This window comes from Lepisosteus platostomus, chromosome 6, assembly GCF_059453375.1.
Source record: "Lepisosteus platostomus isolate fLepPlt1 chromosome 6, fLepPlt1.hap1, whole genome shotgun sequence".
NCBI lineage: Eukaryota > Metazoa > Chordata > Actinopteri > Semionotiformes > Lepisosteidae > Lepisosteus > Lepisosteus platostomus.
In genome coordinates, this window is record NC_142616.1 from 63,312,446 (window position 1) to 63,335,168 (window position 22,723).

The 22,723-nt window shown below is 35.8% G+C and overlaps 2 protein-coding genes across 2 annotated transcripts; both read left to right on the forward strand.

Annotated features, from left to right (window-relative positions):
- The first annotated feature begins 278 nt into the window (after positions 1 to 278).
- slc6a1b (solute carrier family 6 member 1b) lies at positions 279 to 13,187 on the forward strand. Its single transcript, XM_088636830.1, has 15 exons — positions 279 to 1,102; positions 2,463 to 2,858; positions 3,154 to 3,285; positions 3,683 to 3,783; positions 4,072 to 4,181; positions 4,341 to 4,473; positions 5,285 to 5,419; positions 5,509 to 5,612; positions 6,045 to 6,169; positions 6,427 to 6,539; positions 6,816 to 6,947; positions 9,197 to 9,299; positions 9,525 to 9,625; positions 10,089 to 10,256; positions 11,086 to 13,187. The coding sequence occupies exons 2-15, from the start codon at positions 2,621 to 2,623 to the stop codon at positions 11,191 to 11,193; spliced, it is 1,803 nt and encodes a 600-aa protein (XP_088492956.1). The 5' UTR covers positions 279 to 1,102; positions 2,463 to 2,620; the 3' UTR covers positions 11,194 to 13,187.
- Positions 13,188 to 14,193: 1,006 nt separating this feature from the next.
- LOC148662090 (uncharacterized) lies at positions 14,194 to 22,308 on the forward strand. Its single transcript, XM_088636831.1, has 5 exons — positions 14,194 to 14,305; positions 14,419 to 14,455; positions 15,529 to 15,689; positions 20,579 to 20,707; positions 21,369 to 22,308. Exons 3-5 carry the CDS (start codon positions 15,536 to 15,538, stop codon positions 21,503 to 21,505), a joined length of 420 nt encoding a protein of 139 aa, XP_088492957.1. The 5' UTR covers positions 14,194 to 14,305; positions 14,419 to 14,455; positions 15,529 to 15,535; the 3' UTR covers positions 21,506 to 22,308.
- Positions 22,309 to 22,723: the final 415 nt, after the last annotated feature.

Consider the following 22,723-nt stretch of genomic DNA (forward strand, 5'->3'; position numbering starts at 1 on the left):
TCTGCCAGTTTCAAATTTTTGATTGTTGCTGTAATAAATTAGTTTTCGGTTTTCTCCCCCAAAACCCATTTTCTGCACAGTTTGTTGTTTCCAAGTCCTTAGTTTTCGGGATCTGGCTGGTGGGGTTGAAGTGGGGGGTAACATAAAGTGAGTATAGGAGTTTGGGGGAGGAGTGTGTGTAAAGAGGGAAAGGGGGAGCAGAGAGAGGGGGTGATATGTGTTCTGGGAAAAGGTTGGAGATTTAGATAGCGCTGAAATTCAGTGACGCACTTCTGTATGAATTTGAGAAACATGAAAGAAGTATTTCATCCTGTTTTAAGGACACAACCGACTGGTGTGCGAGTCGTATTTTTTTAAAAACAAAATACAACGAAATGCCACATGAATTCAGTTGCTGAAAATGCTGGAATGGGAAATGAATGGTTTTAATAAACACTGCTTAGTTTCCCATGAGCTTGTACGTACGAAAGTTCGAAATAGTTTGGTCTCGATTAAAATAAACATATTAATACTTGCCCAGTTTTGGCGGGGGTGGGGGTGGATGGGTCAGAGATGAATAGGTTAACTTTATGATCTTTCAACCGATACCTTTACAAAAAAAAAACGTAAAGACGTTACATAAGGTAGTATCTGACTGTGACCACTATCAATTGTTGTAAAATATTGCAAATACGTGAAAAACCCAAATCATATAAAGCTCTGAGAGAAGAAGACGCTTCAGTCTAAAACCCGCTGCGATCTCAGTGGTGGATATGCTGTACACGGGGAGGGCTGACTTTCAGATGACATTGACGCTGTGTAGATGAGAGTGGGGATTTGTGCTTCATGTAACGTCTCTGGTTGTTGATGTTAGACGGCGGCACAAGGCGAAGCTGCTCCTACCTTGCTTTTTTTCCTTCCAGCACCACACGCGTCTGGACAGCACCACTCAAAAGGCACTTGGCTTCTTTTTTCCCCAAGGATAGCGTTTTCCGCTGTGTGCAAACATTTCATGGAAACAACTTTCTTTTGTTGGTCCCGACAAAATCACAAGTTTGGAACTTCAAGAGAAATCAACTGATGCTCCCACCGTCTCAATACTGACTGACTTCACAACATTATTGTGAGTAAGGCTGTTTGTTTTGAGCCGTTAAATTGTATAGTAGTAGTAATTATTATTATTAGTGGTAGGAGCATGGACATGTTATAGCATTTTTATCAAGATGATTGTTTGTGAAGATGATAGTGGTAAACAACAATAAACAGTCTCAGTAATATTGATTTTTAAATGTAGGAAGGTAAATGAAGAAACAAAGTGGAGGTAGACACGGGCACGCTGATAGCTAAAAAGGTGTTTAGTGTGTTACTTTCTGAAGATCTGTACATAAAATTGCAACGCTTAGTCTTCCTTTGGATGAACTTGGAAACATATATTTGTACACGAAAGAAGAGCGCAGGATCCCGGCGCGCAAAGCTTTACGCTTTAGGCATCCTTTTGTTTTCGAATCCGACTGTGTTTCAGTGCTCCAAGAGAATGCTGTCAGTTCCCGTATCCATCAAAGCTACTGAAAAGATAACCCTGTAAGATATGTATTTATCAGCAGCACCACATTTAGTTCCTAACTATACCCTTGATAGAATAACTGCGTTTGCCCAACTTTTAAAAGCTTGCAATGTGTGCCTTTTAGGAAGCAAAGCATAATAGATTCGCCAAAGTTTTCAGAAAATTATTTACTGTTTCAATACCAATTGTGATTCGTTGGTAATGTATAACCGGAAAGATACAGGAGGTACCTCATACGATTTTCGGTTTTGTTTACGCCGGCATACTGTTTTAAACTGTTTGGTCTATTTCGTTAAGGTGCACCAAAGATAAAGAAAAAAAACTGTATCTGTTTTTTTCTGCTTCCTATTAATTTCTTTATTTGGCAGTTTGGTTAAAGCCCCTTCAAACAATAAATGCATAGGAAGTATACGTGAACAGAACGTATTGCGGAACAGACAGATTCATTGCGAAAAATGGCACTTCGTATATTGGTGAAGTAATTGTCTCATGTGGAAGAATTAATAATGACATCTGTATCACTGCCATTAACTGCATTTTCGTTGTTTTTATAAACGTAAAAAAATGGAATTGGAATATTGCTGCTGCTCTTTCTCTATGCATGCGTTATTACGCATTCCAGACTTGTTTACTAAACTACATGTAAAACGGAATGGTTCTTAGTGGGCAGTAAAATCTGACGTTTTATTTTATGAAATTTCGTGGTAGCCAGTACTGATTGTTGATTCATGTAATATTTAGCTATTATTCCAGTCATGTAAAGCTGTTAGGTTGTTGGTTACAAAAAAAGTCTTATGAAGGTTTAGTTGTCATGAAATTTTCATATGATAAAGTGCGCATTTCGTAGTATTTCGACATATACTTGTATAGTATATTTCACCCATAGAATACTGACAGATCCTTTGTTTCATGTTCTCAGGTCAACGTCAATCCTGACCTGCAAGCTGTATCAGCATCTATTATTTTTTCCCCAATATTTGGTCCCAAAGTTGGGTAAAGACCGCGAAGCTGCTGTCTACGTGGACTGGTGCTGAAATCTCCCGTCCGTCTGCCAGGACCTCTGCTAAATCCAGAGACATGGCGACAAATGGTACTAAAAGCTCGGATGGACATATCTTAACTGAAGTTAACGAAGCGCCTACAACTAACGACAAACCCAAAACCTTGGTGGTGAAGGTCCAGAAGAAGAAAAAGGACATTCCAGACAGAGAAACATGGAGTGGGAAATTTGACTTCCTCCTTTCTTGCGTTGGTTATGCAATTGGACTGGGCAATGTTTGGAGATTTCCTTATCTCTGTGGAAAAAACGGTGGAGGTAAACATGCATTTCCTTGGCATCTTTTTTTAAAGGAGTTTCCAAACTACCATCAGCAAAATTGGACATGTCGAGCATGTACCTGTAAGAAAAAAAAAAGAAAAAAGAAAAGCTGATGAGTCAAAAGTCAATTGTGTTGAAAGGGTACTTGTTTTCTAAATGCACGCGCTCACAACGAAACCGCGAATTTAATGTGCGAATCCAGTTATTTTATCAGTGGATTTTGAACAGAGATTTTATAAATGTGTGAAAATATTTATTCTGTTTTTTTTTTCACCTCTTAATCCCTGTCCAGGAGCCTTCTTGATTCCCTATTTTTTGACCCTCATATTTGCTGGAGTTCCCTTGTTTCTGCTAGAATGTTCTCTCGGTCAATACACGTCTATCGGCGGGCTTGGAGTCTGGAAACTCGCTCCCATGTTCAAAGGTATTAACAGGAAAATATTTCAAGGGCGGTATTTTCGCCATCATCTGTTATGTGGATATACGATTGTATTCCTTAAGTGTTGGACCTTTTCATGTATAATCCCGTTCCGTTTGAAAAGTATTTAAAACGTTGTTGTTGTTGTTGTTGTTGTTGTTTTTAATATTACGCTTATAGTCGTTGATGTGTTGATCGGAAATAGTTTGGATTGGACGAGGATTTTGGTAATAAATGTGCTAGCCCAAAAGTATCCTCAACATTTATTTGGGGAAATGTTATTAAATGACACGCATATTGTATATTTCATCATCTTTCTATTACCTAGATTTTTTTTCTGAGCTCAATATTCCAGTTGCCTTGTCCATTACTGAATAGATTATGCATCATTTTCATACTTTAGGTGTGGGCCTAGCTGCTGCTGTGCTGTCGTTCTGGCTTAACATTTACTACATTGTCATTATTGCCTGGGCAATTTATTACCTGTATAACTCCTTTACCACAGTAAGTACAGAATTTCTTTTGAAAAAATATTAGCCAGACAACTGTGGCTATTTAAACATTTAAAAGTATGCTAATGTATGTAAAGAGAGAATATAAAGACACTAAAAATTAAAAAAGTGAAACATTAAATAATGTTTTTTTTTATATATAAACGTGAAATGACTACATGCTTTGATCAACTTTTTTTTCCACGTTGAATCAGCAGGTGATGTGCTAGTCAGGATCTGTTCAAAACAATGAGAGGGAAACGAAGAGTGTGGTCAAATGCATTATTCTTGTGTTTTACAGGACCTTCCATGGAAATCTTGTAACAACCCATGGAATACAGACAGATGTTATTCAAACTACAGCATTGTAAATACCACCAACCTGACCAGTGCAGTCATGGAGTTCTGGGAGTAAGACCACATCTTTGTGACGTCGAACACAACACAAAAGCAGTGAACACCTTTGTCTTATCACTAAGGCCCAGTACAAATTTAAAAAAGACACTTTGAAAGATCTGAACTTGTTTGTGTTAATAGAAATCTCACGCATGTCAATTCTGGTTTTTATAGACGCAACATGCATCAAATGACAGACGGATTGGAGAAGCCAGGCCAGATTAGGTGGCCACTAGCAATAACGCTTGCTATTGCTTGGGTTCTTGTTTACTTCTGTATCTGGAAAGGGGTGGGGTGGACTGGCAAGGTAAGAGTTTTGTGTGGTTCCCTGCTATATCACAGCCTTGCATAGTTGCCTAGTTCAGACGTAATTCTAAAAAATACAGGCTTGGCTATCTGATATGGAAGACTTACTGTACAGGGATATGTGATCAATGTATTTATTTTAAAATTTGTATTTTTTCATTGTTTTACACATTTTATTAATTATTATTATTATTATTTAATTAATTATTAAACAGAACTTGTTATTTTTCATTTCTGCTTCAGACATAGTATTGGATAGTTAATGACTCCCAAGTGTTCAGAGTGTTCAAAGGAAACTGTTTATTAGAAAACATCACAAAAGCTAACAAGGCTTCATGCATGTAGTGTGCTCTAAAACTTAAACGTTTTTAAAACCTTCTCATTGCGTAATGTATGTAATATATGTTATTAACTATAACAATTGACTGGGGCTTCATTTGTATTGATCTATACTTTGAATTGGTTTACCTTAACTAAATACACAGATCAGTGTTGTTAACAGACTCTGATTTTTGGAGGCCCACTGTTATTACTGTACCATTCATTTACCTGGCTGTTTTAGGTGCCTAATTGTGTTGTTCTTACTATAAAAGGTCTCTGAAGTCTATTCTGTTCCAAATCAAGATTAAGTACATTTTACGCTTAACCTTTGATATGTTTAACCATGGAAAGTTCTGTACAGATCTATTTTTTTGTACTGTAATGGGACTTTGACAGTGGCTCTGATTAACAGCACTGTAATGTACATATGCAGTGCTCTGATGCTCTCATACTCTAAACCAGAATTGACTGTGTTTCACTTTGTTTTCCAGGTGGTTTACTTCTCAGCTACATACCCTTATGTTATGCTTTTCATTTTATTTATCCGTGGAGTCACTCTTCCCGGAGCAAAGGAGGGAATCTTATTCTACATCACTCCCGAATTTAGCAAACTTAAAGAATCTGAGGTAGTATTTGAACCAGATGTATCAAATTTCAGACCATAACATTCTTGAATCAGAATTCTCATCAGGAACATATTCCTTTCTCTTTACAGGTGTGGTTGGATGCAGCAACTCAGATTTTCTTTTCGTATGGTTTGGGTCTTGGTTCTCTGATTGCACTGGGGAGTTACAATCCTTTCAATAACAATGTGTACAGGTAAGGGAGTGATTTCCACGTCAAGGAAATTAAACCCCTTTTCAGGAATCAAATACATTTTTATAATACTGTAGGTTCATGGAATGGTTCCCTTCTTATTTTTTGCCTGTATTCCTACTAAGAAAAAGAGAGAAAAAAACTCTGGCTGTCTGGTCATGTAGGTCCTGTCTGTAAGAAAGTCAGCTGCTGCAGTTCTTAGCCTAAGGGATTTTATAGGCTTCTGTTGGCATAGTAGTTGGATTTTCAGGCCTGTATAACAAATTAGCCAGGGAAACCCAAGACTATTTGTGAATATGTGATTTAAAGCTGCCATTAAATCAGTAGCAATTAAAGCAGTAAGGGTTAAAAAAGATAATTGTATATGATTTGTGGTGAAATGACCAAATATATCCAGTAATATCTATGTGTGTTTTGTTGTTTTGTGCCACTTAGGGACTCTATCATTGTGTGCTGTATCAATTCTTCTACCAGTATGTTTGCTGGCTTTGTCATCTTTTCTATTGTTGGCTTCATGGCACATGTTACAAAGAGACCAATAGCTGATGTGGCTGCATCAGGTAAGTTTAGTACTGTAAATGATCTTGCCATAGTCAGCATAAGGTTACCTTTAAATATCTAAATATAACATTTTGCATTTGCGAACTGGTGTTTCAAACAGAATGTTAGATAAATATCTAAAGTAAGCATGCAGGAACATCATCCTTTGCATTTTGTGAGCACAGATATAATTCATTATAAAGTAACTTGAAGAACATCAGTGTTAAATTACAAAGTTAAAAGTTACGTTAAAATATATTGTGTCTTTCTTTCTAAGGACCCGGATTGGCCTTCTTGGCTTACCCTGAAGCTGTGACACAGCTGCCGATATCTCCACTATGGGCTATTTTGTTCTTTTCCATGTTACTTATGCTTGGAATTGACAGCCAGGTAACATTCTGGAATTATTTCCCCCAAAAAAATTGTTTTAAGAAGTTTTGTAGTGCATCTCACTCTTTTTGTCTGTCTTTTTAAATAAAATATTCTAAGCATCATGGCATACGTTTTAGGTTAAGACAAACAGGTGCATTTACATTTCTTGGTAAATACTCACATAATCGATATTTTCCATTAATGGTCCTGATCATTTTAAGAGAAGCAAACAAATAAGGTTAATTAAGAAAAAATATTTCTCTCCCTGAACTTTTTCCAATTGTCGTTCTTCAGTTCTGTACAGTGGAAGGATTCATTACTGCTTTGGTAGATGAGTTTCCACGTCTCCTGCGTGCTCGAAGGGAAATCTTCATTGCTGTGGTTTGCCTTGTGTCATATCTGATTGGGTTATCAAACATCACTCAGGTAAGCATTTCACTCGTTTGTAGTGTTTTTCATGTAGTTGGTATCCGAATGTGATGTTTTTTTCTAAACCAGCCCTGTTACTGGCACAGCTAAAGAGCTAAAGTCAGACTTTTGTCTTTCATTTAGAGTCGGCAATATTTTCTTTGTATAGACAACAATTTCTAATCTTCAGCTCATACACTAAAATCTCTGGATCTGCGAGAGAGGAATACGGATGGAATAGACTTTACTGTGTACTGCTGTGTACCACCATTTTCATGTTTTGAATCCACTGATGCCTGCAGGTCAAGGATCATCAGACAGAGGAGTGATGCAGCTCTCGCTGACAGCAGTGCAATCTCATTGGTGTCTGACTAGTCATATTGGTTGCTGAGAGGCAGACCTAGGATACCCTTACTGAGAGAAGCTCTTCCAACCCACTCAACATTTCGCCTCTTTGATGTGCTCCTAGTCACAGTTAATAATATGAAAATATAATTTAATAATATTTAAGACATGTGGTAAAAAACATACATTAATCTATCCATTTTCTAACCACTGTATCCAATACAGGGTCATGGGGGAGCCAGAGATTATCCTGGCAAGCAATAGGTGCAGGACAGGGTAGACTTTGGATGAGATGCCTTTGCATCACAGGGCATATACAGTACACAGAAACACACACTTGCACCAGGGACAGTTTTGCCAGAATCCAATTAACCTACCAGTATGTCTTTACTGTGGGGAGGAAACTGGAGCAGCCAGAGGAAATTCACATGAACACAGAGAGAACATAAATAATCCACGCAGGTAGTGCCACGGGAATTGGACCCGTAGTCCCAGGCCTGTGAGTCAGCCAACACTGCCCTTTTCCACCTAATAAAAAATGGTATGACCCTAATAACCCAGATATGGTGAATTTAAGCCAGGGCAATGTCACTAGGTGACTATAACAGGATTTTTTGCTACTGGCAGCACACAAAAATAGGGTTGGGATGAGTAGGCCAAGGTTTGGTTTACTATCAAACAGAAACTCTTGAATTCTCAGGCCTCTGAGGTGTCAGTGAAGGACTTACAGCTCTTCCAGTCAGTTCCAGCTCTCCTGTCAGGCGTTATGGACCATGTTCCTGTCAGACAATGAATGGATTGATATCAAGGAGCACAGACGTCCTTCCTCATTCTCCCTGTTCTTTACAGGACTTGAACCTGACAGCTTAGATGTAAAGAAAAAATTAGCATTCTCAAATTTGATTGTTGTAAAAACAAAAAGACAAAAAACAAAATAATGTTAAAAGATAACTTCATATTAAAAAGATAAAGAAGACAGCAGATTTACCATTCTCTCAAGATAACTTAAAATCAGAATACAAGGTTTTACAGTTTTGATTTTGAAATCCAGTGCTTTGTTTAAAATAATCTAGGACTAATGGAGAAAGCACTTTATTTAGTTTAATTCCTGCCAGAAGACAAATGCTGAAAATGTGGGTCAATGTCACTGTCCTTATTTGGCTGATAAACATCTAAAATAATGAAATCATACTCCCTGTTACTTCTACTGGGCAGTAAGCATAATTTTTAAATGGTTTCTCTTTTGTAACCCATTTCTTGTCTCAGTAAATATTCTCGATGATTATTAAGCATCGACATCAAAGGCATCCACTTTCCTGTAGGAACGTGACATTGAGCTCTTTTGCTTAAACCTTTGTATTTTATATTTTTCTAGATTTAGCTGTGTTTCTAGCTATTTCTAGGCTTTTTATTGAGCTCAACAAAAAATAAAGGTCCCTATATGCTGTCAGTTTATTTTAGGATTATAGTGCATCTTTACTAATTTGTTTTTTTTTTTTTGTAAACAAATAGATGCATGCAATTTTTAAAGTAAATAGATGTATTTAAATGTTATTAGCCATGACTATAAAGTACATTTTTAGAATAAAATGAATAGAACCAATAATGTTAGAATAATTTCAATTGGAAGAGTGTATGTTGTCCATTCTTATTGTTTATCTGAAAATTATTATCTGAAAATTCTATTAAGATGTTTCTTCAAATTCCTCACAGATCTTCTTTAACAACAATTAAATACAGTAGGTAATTAGTTCGAGACTCACATAACACTCTGTTTTAAAACAATGTATCAATACTAACACCTTTACTATAGTATAGTACTTTGTGCTTAACCTTTATAATAATGGTCTCATGTGTAATATTTTAAATATTTTCCATAAAAGTCACAACCAGACTGACTATCAATGTGATTATGTCATCAGGGTGGGATCTACGTGTTTAAATTATTTGACTACTACTCAGCCAGTGGGATGTGTCTGCTGTTTCTGGTCTTCTTTGAGTGCATTTCCATATCCTGGTGCTATGGTATGTATTACAGTCATGATGTAAAACTCACCTTAAAATCCTTATGCATTTAGTTATTTTTTGTCCATTTATACGGGAAACTATAAAGTATGAGAGCATGTTTTTAAATCCCTTTTCTCAGTCAGGAGGCAATAAACTATCACTTCCTAATTTGATAAATTCCCGGATTCCTGAGGAGACACTAACAGAACACATTGCATGTCTGTGCATTTCTGTCTCTTGAAGGTGTGAACAGGTTTTATGACAACATTCAAGAGATGGTCGGATACAGGCCGTGTTTATGGTGGAAGCTGTGCTGGTCTGTCTTCACTCCTTTAATTGTGGCTGTAAGCATCCTTTTTGTTTCTTTAAATGATATTTTAACATCTGGTTTGAATAAAATATACAGTATACAAAATTTAATATACAGCATATACAAAAATATATACGTACAACTATACATTATATGCAAGATTTTATAGATTATATTTGACCAAATCATAAAAATGCAAAAAAAATGTCTGTCTTAATGATGGCTTGATGTCTTTTTATTCTCTCTAAACCTCTAGGTAGGTTGGATTATAGTGTACAAATAAATGACTGAAAAGTACAAGAATAGGAGGTTTCTATCTTGTAAAAAGGTTAAAAGATTAAGAAATCAGGGCATCAGAAAATCTCGAATCACAAATTCACTGCTCTATGGCTACACTTCTGCCTATGATGTTTTCATAACTGGTTGTCAGAAAACTGCATTGACTCAGTTCCTTTTCAAGGGTTCTGTAGGGTAACACAATTCTTGTGTTGCTTTAGGGTGTGTTCCTCTTCAGTGCGGTGCAAATGGTTCCACTCACCATGAACAACTATGTTTTCCCGTCATGGGGACAAGGAGTAGGATGGTGTATGGCTTTGTCTTCCATGGTGTTAATCCCTGGCTATATGGGTTACATGTTTCTCACACTAAAGGGCTCATTAAAACAGGTAATTTCTTTCACTTGTTTGGTTGCTTTTATATTGGATTTTTTATTTGCCATCTCCTTTTTTTGACAGTCTTAGGCATCAATTGGCCGCAGGACTTTTGGGAATATAAAATATGACATTTTGTTATATTACACAGATTATGAGTATTTCAGCTTTTCATGAAAGACATACTGCATTGAGGGTGTATATACTGCATCGTCCTTTATTACAGTATTCAGGATTTTGGGTATTTAGGATCACTTTAGATTTTCAAATAACCATACAACCCCATGGACCATTATTTAACCCACTCCAGGGTAAGAAAAAGTGCACAACAGTATTTATCGGTAGTCTTAATATAAATGGATAATATGGAAAGAAAATGAATACTGATATATACTGTTATATTCACAAAAAAAACTGTTGTGAAGAAATATTTTAAAACGCAATTAACTCAGGCCAATAAGAGCCATGGCACCTGTTTATCATTGTTCTATTGGACATATTCAAACAACTGAATAGAACTTCAACAGCAGGTCTAGTTACAGACCATTACTATACTGCTGTGACATAAGAAAAGCTATGCTGGTCATGCAGAACCACTGTGTCAGCTTCTGAGAGAGCTGTTGTTTTACAACAGGCTTCAGACCTGCCAAATAAAGAATGGAAAAGCTCGCCTACCGTATTTGTAACATCTGTGCATGAAAAGTCTATTCTCCATTGCTATGCCTTGGTAACAACCATTTTAACTTCCTAAATAAAATATACAACTTTATATACTGTAGCATCACCAACTACAGAATCATCTGGGGTATTTATTTAAAGTGAATTCTTTCTATGTGCCTTCCAGCGTCTTCGAATAATGACTCAGCCTTCGGCAGACATTAGGACTCAAGAGAATGGACCCGAACAACAGACAGAGAGTACCAATCCTACTAATGAGGAAGCTTATATTTAAATCCTGCTAAACAAATGCTCACTTAAATGCAGAAAAACGTAATCATGGTTGAACGTGACCAAGGACTTCCATGTCTGAAATATATTCACCTACCTCCAGGGGACAAAATGTGACCAACCTGATTACAAAAATTGTTCTTTTTTAATTTGTAAAAACTTACCCAGCAATGTCCTAGTGATAGTTTGTATTGCATATGCAAAATGTTAGACTGTTAGTGTTTCTAAAATGTTAAACTGTATCTACAGAATCACTACAATTTAAATTACACTTGAAAATTGAATTTTAATGTGTAATATATCAAACCAGAGAAAACCGCAAGGCCCAATGTGATTAAATACTATTGAGCTAACGTTTCAACTATTTTCATGTAATTATGCTATTAAGCAACATAATATTGTTGTGAAATTAATCATTAGAATAGATTTAATATGATTGTACAATAATTAAATATATAAAAAGAAGATTAATGTGTTTACGAGGCAGGTAAATGCAATATGAAAATTGTGTTCCGAATTTCAAGAATTAAAAGCAATGATTTTTATGGGAATGTGCATCAGGCAAGGACAAATTCTTGTGATAGATGTGTTACGTTTTGTAACCAACATTTTTTTTTTTACAAATTATTCCTTGTTTTTTTAAATAAACAAGCTGTTTTGTTCACCCACAATCCTGGGACAAATTATGCATAAGCACATGCCCACTTGGGATTCTAAATGGCAATTATCAGAGCCCTTAAGGTAATAACTCTTCTGTCACTAAACCAGATTAATGTTGCAACAGACTGTTACAATTTTATCTTAATTTTCTAAAAATCTTTGTATGAGATCGAACTCTTTTTTTTAAGATTGTTGAAGTTTTCTACTTATTCAATTAAGTGAGAAGGACCAAAATCATTAAACACGTAAAGGCATTTATTCATGTGTGACATCTAGATTTGATGAGACCAAAATGAACAAATCTCCATGTTTCTGCAACACACAGGGTAAAAAAACGTTGTTATCATTCCAGCGACATTTTATCAAGTGACAGTCCAGAATTCTAAAAAGTCAGACCTTCTTGTTTCATTAATATGCCACTCCTCAGGTACTCATGAAAAATAAATGGTGAAAGTGACCAAATTTCTCCTGAAACTTATTAATAAGTGCTGTGAAGGGCTTAAGCCTAAAGTCAATCATTTTATTTTAAGCCATAGTCTAATTATATGACTGTGCAGGTTTCCAGTACTAAACCTAACTAAATCTAGAAATCTTACCACCAAACTTTAATTGTCATCAGACAACAGGCCAATCGCAGTACAGGATATTTTAATTTTTATAGAAAGTATATAAATAATGGAGTACTTTGGCAATAAAAATATAGATATATATAGAGTCATATAAAAAGAGAAAGAGTTGACTGTTTTCTTTTTCCCTGTTTATTTAGTTTACCAGTTAAAAGCACAAAGCTTTAACTTGCAATTGCCATTGTATTTACATAGAGAAATCGTTAGTTTGCTTCAGTGGCAGCTACAAGCAACAGGGATCTGGTTAAATAAGTCATTTTTATTCTCTGCAAAGCTATATAATGAAAATGTGCAATGAATAACCAACTGTTCAGTGAATTTTGTATAAAGTTACTATACTGCAGTTTTATCTCTTAAATAATGTCGTAAAACTGTACTGTGTATAACATGTAACTGTGAATGTCTGTATGACCTTTGAAGTTTCCGTCTAAATGTTAAATAATATTATTTGCTGTTTTCTGCAATAATATGTTGATCTCAGAATCTTAAGCACATATCTTACTGAAATGTAAAAATAATAATAATAGGTACTATGTCTAGTAAAATAATGTTTTGTATATTTCTATGTTACATGGGCCTAATGTATAATAATAATATTCTATATAAAAATAACATACCATGTAAATGTCTTTAGATGGTGTTATATGAAAAAAGCATGACTGTCCTATATATGTTACTGAACTTTCAAAAACAAATAAAGAATTATAGATTATGTGATTTGCTGCTTCTTAAATATTTGCTGGGACAGCATGAAATTCCATTTTCTTCTCCAAGTTGCATGTCTGTGTAATCCACTGGAGTTTAATAAGCTTCCATGACTGCCTCAAGGTATCATCATCATTTATGACTCATGTAAAGTAGGCTGCAAAATGAGGTCATTTAACCAAAAGAAGTTTGTAAACGTTTTGCACCACATTTGAATTGCTGAATAAGTCTGTAACCTTACAGTGACATTTCTGCTTTGGATATACAGTATTTGCTGTGAGTTTTAAAATATTTATAGTTTTAACTAAGAGCTTATTGATGCCTTACATTACAAAATGTTATATCTTCAGAAGTACAATTAAGTATCCACTTACTGTAGTTAATGTAGGATTGATACTGTCTACTCTTGTTTCTTTTCTGGCTGTTTCATAAGGCAGTATGGACCTGCTAAGAAATGATTGGTAACTGCAACGCTGAAAAAGCTGCTTGAAAGTTATATTGGAAAACTGTGTTCTAGAAAGTAGCCAATAAACCACCCAGAGCATGTTGTGTTGGGAGATAATATGATTATTAAATTAATAAGAACCAGCATGATTTTCACTCATCTCTACACTCAGTAGACCCCCTGCACCACATTGAATTTAATCCAAGACCCGTCAGATAAAGTCTTAATTCCTGCAAGAAACCTAAACAGAACTCAATCGAAAAACAGAAAATTTCCAGAAAATATGTTGTAACCCAGTTAAATTCCCGTTTTTAGTTAACATCGAGGGAAAACGGATTCAATGGCTGAATGAATAACGAAACAGCACTTACTAATAGCACTCTATTTTGTCCCCATCAAATATTTAGATTCGGAGTGGATTATTTGAAATGCAGACAATAAACATTTCTTATGTCAAGTCCGAAAGCACAACAGTCATGACAGCGTCTTGTCTTCTCCTGCCTGTTGTTTGCGTGTGTTTAATGGAGACCTTTTTAAACTGTCAACGCAGATGTCCTGATGTATACTACAAAGAGGAGGTGCAGTTCCACCTCATACGTACTGTACACTACAGCCCTGCCCAAGACTGAAGCTCGGTAAAGCGTTGTACAAAACCCTGATATTTTATGTAGGTCAGTTGTGTCTCTGAGTAATGTGCAAAGTAGAAATTCTGTGATCTAATTCTAAAATAATCCCGTTTCCATAGAAGAGGCCTGCCAAACGAGTGGATAACTTTTTTTTTATTTTTAGATAGCACTTCGTTTTGAAGAAGAAGAAGAGGAAAGTCTAAAGTAAGTACTTCAAAGTTTACCGGCACGAAACATTGTGGTCTTTAAAGAGGTGAAGTGAAAAATAAATTCCGTTGTTTTTGAAAATGTGTCAGCTGTACATATTGGATAAAAACCGTGCTGTACCACTGTTAGTTTTTTGGAATGACCCCTTACAACATCTTCGAGGAAAGGATGACTACTGTAGATTAAACAAATATTTATATACGGGGGAAAAAACGTTTTTATGTGTAGCTACAAAACTGACGTGATTTCGTGTTTATCATTTTAAAACTTAGTTACTAAGTTTTTCGAACGATACACACGTAGCTCGATTAAAATGGCGAACCTTTGAATTTATAGATTCACAAAATCAGAATTACAATCAAGCCGCTGTAACGTCAATCCTGTATGTAGATTTTGGAATGGAAAACTCTTGTACCAACAGCATTTGCAAAACTTTCTGATGAAGAAAATTACATGTACTGTGAAATGAGCCGTGAAAAGGTACAATAGCATTGCTTTACGTTATTGTATTTAGGAAAACACAAACACAATGGACGTGCCACCAGCCTATCGCAGGACACATACAGTGCTACTGACTAGTAATGTCATTTACTAGTATGTCTTTGGACTATGGAGTAGAGCACCAGCACAAACCCATGTGAACACAGTGAGAAAATGCAAACTCCACAAAGATGATCTTATGTTAGTATAGAAGACCTGTTCACTCAGATGGAAAGGAAGTTCAGGCGTTTTGTAACATTACCTGGGTTTTCAGGTAATTAAGTAAGCGTAACACCATCTAGGGCAAATGTATAATACATCAGCTGCTTAAAAAGAAATTCACAGGCTGGGCCAACTTGTATGTGGTCCCAACAAAAAGTTAGCAAAATGGCTTTTGTTGTTTTTCTTCACAAATGTAAACACCTTATTATTCATCTCATCTTTTCCCGCAGTAAGTGCATGGTTTTGTTCTTATCTCTGTCCTTTAAGTTCCAAATAATTGATTTTCCATTTGTGTGAGTTCTGTCATTTGACAGAAAGGTAGGGAGGCCTTTGAACACTGAGAAGGACTTGTCTTTTGCTTTAAACAGATTAATAATGAAGACCCGTTTACTGCTGGCAGTTATGCTTTCTTTCTGCACCTGTGGCTTTTCAACTGTGCTTCATTCCACGAAAGGAACAGAACTGCATGAGGATGCAGAAGCCAAGACAGTTTTACCAACGGCAATGGAAGTGAGCTTTAGAATTGTTGGTAAGTTTTCAATCTGTCGCTGGTTTTATTCAGGAATAGGATTTGATCTAATCTACTCTGTGAAAAGGGGAGACAGACATCTGTTGTATGTGCTTCTTTGAACTGGAAGGCAGGGATAACCATTGTGAAACCTAGCAGTTGTTCCATGTGTGGAAATACATGCACAGTATTTGTATGGATTCCCTATACAAATTCCCTAGTGATCACTTCTAAAAGATACTCATTCATGGCAACACTAGAGAGAGACCAGGGCTGTACTCAGATCATAACCTCCCCCACCAAAATTCCTGAAGGCAGAGCATTACAGGAAGATGCAATTTGTGTGTTTTCTTGGGTATTCTCTGTAAAATGGCTTCTTTTGTAACGAATTAAAACTTATTTCAAGCCTTCACTGAGCTGTGCTGTGACTTTACTGTCAGCTGATTTTTGTTCCAACTGAGCTGGCTTTTTTAAGTGGAGCCCGAATAAAAGGAATAATTTTGCCAATTGACCTTTTTGAATTATATTTGGTGTTGGGATTTGAAAATGTAATCTTGTCAGGAGCAGAAAATGAAGAAAAGGGTCAATTAGTCAGATTATCGTTTCAAGTAAGGTTCAAATGTGAAACTGAAAATGTAGGTGAATTGAAAAACATCAGGCAGTGGAGTCACCAAGTCCAAGAGTAGGAAGCTCATCTTAGAGATTCATCAAATGTTGTTACATTTTGTGTTAACCAGCTGATTGTCAACTAACTTCTTCTTTAAATATTACATGCTATACATACTGTTTGATCAGGTCATGAATAGAACAGGTGAAACTAAGCACACAATCTCTAGCCACGACTGGTATCCACCCATTTACACCAGAAGACCCATGACACCTGAAGAAGGCTCCACGGCCGAAACGTTGTGTTTTTTCTCTCTTCTTTTTTTCAGCATGGAATAAACCTATTGCTTGTTCCTCTGCAGCCTACGCATGCTGACGCAGCTCCCCACCTGAACTAATACACCCATTTAGTCAAGTGACAATGTTAGCAGCTGTCTGCCACACTAGCCCCAGGGCAAGGAATAATTAACCAAATAGATGCTGTAGGCTCATTCTGTACAATGTACAGACTTCAAAATGTAAATATAGACCTGCCATTTCCAACTGATTGCTTTGATGTACTGGCACCTGAAACACTGTAAAACGAATGATACCATTCACCTGGCACTGTACATATACTGTATGTGCTTGCCTTAGAAGACTGTATTGCAATATTCTAGGCTAAGTATCCGGGTCATTTAAATCAGGAATTCCTTTACTGCATGTTAGTAAGCACGCTGTCAGACATATTCTCCTTCAGCCTATTGAATCCTCAAAAAATAATGTAGTATTGGATGTATGTCCTCTACAGCAAAATATATGCTTTGTTATTCCAAACTAAAGTTGACATTTTCTTTTTCTTTTTTTTAATTTTAACATTTGTTTCTTAAGTACTGTGGAAAAAAAACTCGCAGAATGTCTGCTGTTCTAAAGCTGACTTTTCTGAATACAAGACGTTTTTTTCAGGCTTAATCTGTTTGGAACAGTAGTCTTGCAGAATTCTGTAAGGTGTGATTTCACAATATGGAACTGTGTTACAAATACTAGTATGGCCAATAGCCCATGTGCTTTAAATAGTGCCGTTACACAGTAGATAACTCTAATATGCCCCTTGAATAAAACAATAATATGAGACTTTTCTAACATAAAAACATATTTTAAAAAGTATTTCTTTAGTCCTGTTAATGCACTATATTTATTTTCTCTGAAAGTAGTATTATTCTTCTTAACTAAGTGGTTGAAGATAAAAGGGCAAATTATTGTTTACTTTCCACAATCTGAAGCACAAATAATTTTTTACAATACCGTCAGAAACAGTTAGCTTTCCAGCGCTTATGACAGTTGAGAAGCTACAGTATATACTGTACAGTCGATGACATTATCTTTGTTTAATGCTTAAGATTTTTTGTCAACTCAGAAATAGAAATCTTTTTAATTATTGACTCCTGGTTAAAAAATGAGCCACATTTACAGTATATTTTCTTTATGCTTGAACTTTTTTGGTTATACGAGACATTTGTGGCAGACAAACACAAGAAATCTTTGGAATCCATCAGAGTTGTCATTTACTGCTGTTTGTTAAACAATAACAGTTCAGTCATATTCAGTGATTTTTGGTCAGCTGTTTTTTTTACATCACAATGCTGCTTTTGGTTCATGCTGTAAAGCACATCTGAAGACTGTTGTTATTTTGTTGACAGTAGTTTCTTCCCTCATGGAAAACAGCTCCCTTACTTTGACATTCTGCTGTCTCAAGGGACAAATATTTTAGGAATTTAGTTCACATTTTTACACCTTTAGAATAATCTTAAGAAAGTGTGAAAATAGGCCCAAGTCATCCATTGATTTATATTGGACTGTCCTTTTCCACCCTTATAATGTATTATGCAAAGATTATTTTGATTCAGTCACTATCCGCACAATACCCAGTAAATTTAATTGGGTATTTTTTATTGGCTGTAGGAGATGCATATTCAAAGCCCATTCAGATGTACGGCTGCTGTGATTGGCTAGTATCACAGAGTTGCCTTGGAAACCTTAGAATTGAACCATGAAATGCTGAGCATTGCTTGGATTAGCAATAATATGAATCCATACATGGAGAGGCATGCAATGTGGTTTTAATTATAAAGGGCATTTTAGTACAACTTGATGTCCTGTATCCTAATTTTATAGTAGGTTACAAAACTGATTTATTGTCGTGCTGGTAAATTGGAGAGAAATTGCAGTGCCACAGATTTATGGCAAATAAGGTAATCTGCCATTTGAATGTATACATCTGAAGCCTGAAACCATTTTTTAAATAAGTATTGTGTTTCTGTAGAGATACTAAATGTTCATTACAGTGGAGGTTAATCTATTAAATGTTTATTTGGTGTGGTTTCCAGTAAACGTAAGAATATTTTTCACTGGCATATCCTTGGAAATAAAATGCTAATTTGAAATTTTATATTTAACCCTCATGAAAGGCTTCAGCCTGTTCAGAATCCTGCTGCCAGGTTACTAACCCACAGTACCTTGATTTGATCACTTACTGTCATGCTGGAGGACTTCACACTGGGTGCCAGTGAGTTCCTGAATTAAGGTTAAATTAGCTACAGTAAGATATAAAGTCTTTCATGGGTCAGTGCTTTTCTACCTTCAGAAAATTCTCAGCACAGAGGTGCCCTATCCCTCACTTCTGAAAAGGCTATGTTTCTGCTTGTGCCAGAATACCACCTTCAGCTGGCTGGTCTTCGAACCTTCAGCTGTTATTGCCCGCGTACTGAAACTCCCTCCTGATCAACATCAGAAGTTCTATAACTATATTTTAAAACTATATTGAAACTATAAACTGCATTGAAAGCATTTCTTTTTCAGTGAACGTAAGTAATGGCTTTTAACTGGAATTTTTCTTGCTCTGCTTTTGCAAAGGTATCATCTTGGATACCTTAGCATGAAAGGTGCCATTTATCAAAAAGAAACAAACACAGTAGTGCTACTGGCTACCCAAGTTAATGCATTGCAGTCCAGTGAATGCATGAGTAATTTAAACATATGTATTAAATAGATCTCGGCTTGGGCAAATTTAATATTCTTGAAAACATTCATGCTTTTGGAAGAAGTTGGTTAGTGCTTCACATGTTGTTTCCACTGTATTAGATAATTACTTTTCTTCCTTATAATGCTTTGTAGTGGCCAGTTTCTTCATCTGATACTGGTTTGATGTAGAGTCAAAACTCATTATGTGCAGATATGAAAAAGATATTATACATTTTAATTCTGTAACTACTTAAAAGTTCAGCTTCACCTAAAATTCAAGGTAGTGTAATGGCGTTCCATTGTCTTTTGCAATGAAATGATGCCAGTCACTGAAGCAAATTGTTTGTTCCAAGGTTTTTAATATGGAAGTGAATCAAATTCAAGTTGGCACAAAGGTTTGGTGGTTAACTTAGCACTGCTTGGGTTCCAGGTTTGATTTCTGATCTAAGCCTCCATTTGTGTGTAGTCTTCAAGTAGGATTTTATTCTGGATGTCTTGGTTGCCTCCCAAATCCCAGAGGAACACTGGCTGGATTACATGGTATCTCTACGTTGCCCATGTATACATACTGTATGTGTGTACCCCTGTGATGGACTGGTGTACTGTCCACAGTGTACTGTAGTCCTGCCTTGCACTCTGAGCATCCAGGATCGAGTCCATATCATTGTGACTGTTTGCAGAAATAAGCAGCTTCCTAATAATGGATGTTACTGTATGTTTACTACTTCTCTGGTAGACAAGCATTCTCCATTCTGCAAAAGTTGAATTTTTGAAGTTTTGTCAATCCTATACAACTTGTATATACTGTACATATGTGCATGTGACATACTGTATATATAATCAATAGTTTTCCTGTACCAAATTACAGTGTTCTTTTCTTCTTTACAATTAACAGCGGGCCTTTGGGTACTTACTGTAAATGGCAGTAGTGTGATTCTAGTTGTTTCTATCAAATATATTCACACCTCTCACTAGCCTACAGAAATGGCACAAACAGGGCAGCTATTAAAGTCTAATCTGGGCCATAGGAAAACACTGGACAAAATTACCTGACATTATGTATGCCTTTAGCATTCAGCATACTTACAGTACGCATTTTATGTTTCAAAAGTTCAATGCGCTCCTAAAGCTAACACAAAACAACTATTATACACATTTGGAATTAATTTGCATAACCCCCCAAAAAATTAGGACATAATTTAAGTGCAGCTGTTCCATGAAATTTACATTCAGAATAATTTTGGAGGCATTCAGATGTGGAGTGCTTCCCTTTTTTACATCACAGTTTTTGTTTCCCATAACAGAGCTTCCAGCTGAATTCAGTTCATATGATATAAATAAAGATGGAGCCATTAGTTTAACTGAGCTGTCAGAAATCACTGAAACTGAAGAAGAGGATGCCAGCCAGCCATTTCACACAGCTGATGCTGATGGTAAGTGTGGTATTTATGAATAATGATGATAATGAGACATAATCATACTTATCTATTTCATTATCTATCTGTCCTTTTTCCCAGTTACAAGTGGGGTGTTAAAGTGTTAACTGCTGTCTGCTGTTGGGTTTAAGATGTTTTTAGCTTAGGGCAAAATACTTGATTTCATAAAGAAACATCAGTGAATACTGTGAATCAGTTTTGTGTGAGAATGTCTAAAATTAATTTTAACATACTGTACCAAGGCAAGCTGTTTAGTTGAAGATAAATATATTTTTCATAAAATATATATTTTCAGTTTCATTAGTATTGGCTATAATCTACGGGTAATTTAATTAGAGAATACATGGCACACAAAGGGCTTAGGGTATTATATGAAAACATATTCATATCCTTTGTGTTCATTTTAAACTGTTTATCCAAAGGGTCAGGGTATCAGAGTAAATTTACCAAAATCAAATTTTATGACTGACATAAGGAAAGACACACTAGTGAATGCTTGGTGCAGTGTTATACAATATAGTGCTCTGGGCTTTCTTCAAGAATTAGTGAGCTGTCTTGTTGTATTGCTTTGTGTATGGAACCTACATGAGCTCTGATGGACTGTTCATAGTCTTATTAAGTTTATGTGCAAATGACCCTTAATGTAATTTCTTTACAGGTAATAATATCCTGACACAAAATGAGTTTAAGCAGGCTCCCTGGGTTTTTGGTGTTCCAGATGATGTTATTAATCCAGTAAAGGAGGACAAGGAAGGCCATCTGATCACTGAAAAGTTGCATAATGAAAAAGATTGATAAAAGACTCTGTGTCAGTGTGAGGTGCTACTGTAAGCTTCTTCAGAACTATCTCGTGCTTCTGACATTTAAACAATCGTTACAGACTTTCTAATGATTTGCTATAGTTCACTCTAAAAGCGGTGAACTCATCATACTTTACAAATGTCATCACTATCTCCATCTCTGAATGGAACTGCCATGTTAATAAATATCATGTCCTTATGATCATATCACGTCAATTATACATGCAATTATACTAGCATTTCTATATTCTAAATATTATTCTTTGTATATTTATTTCTGTTTTAATTTAAAAAAACTAAATGGGGAAATACTTAAAATAGCCATGTAGTTTTATATCTCATTTTATAAATGTGCTTTTTCATCGTCATATGTGCAGTGTATTTTCAATTGCCACAATCATATTTAGTTAATTCTTCACATCCAGTCTAAAATGCTTCTTTCTTTGCAGTAAAATCTGTTACCTGTTGAAAATAAATGCTCCTTGTGCAATTCTGTAACAAAAGGGGGTTCTATTTTCCTTAGCATGCTTTTCATCCCCTGTAGATTGTACAACACAGCTAAATGACAAATGTATGGCATTGCTTCTAAAATATGCAATGCTAGTTTTGTTGTACTAATCATTAAGAACATAGGAAACACTCAGTAAATAGCTTTTTCTAAATTGTAATTGCCTTCATTTACATCTTTCTGTTCTAACAGCAGTATTTATATGAATGTGGTGTTTATTTATATTTTAGTTTTTCAAATTTGTCCTTTTCAGTCAGTCTGAAATAAATAGAATACTGGCATTTTTTCAAGCCATGTGCAACATATGCTTTGACTATAACAAAGAAGCCTTGCTGAATGTGACTCAGAAGCTCAGAAGCCATTGGTTACAGCAGCTACTGAAAAGATAGCTCCACTCGTTTTGCGGAGGCGAATATGTTCAAATATTGTAAAACTGAGAGAGAGATGTGAAATGTGAATGCTTTGGAAATAAGTTGCTTTTTTCTGCATTCATCATCCACTGCATGCATGGTGCACATTGCAGGCATGGGTTCAGATACCATTTTTTCTTGTAACGTATTTTCCTTTGATAAATTAAGACAGGGAGGCTTTCTGTGTCAGCCAACAACTATTTCTTCCAGCTGGAAATGCGTTTCATTTATCTCACGGTAGAGGAAATAAGGGAGTTCAAGCAGAGCAGACTTCTGGGCTCTCTCTTCATAAACT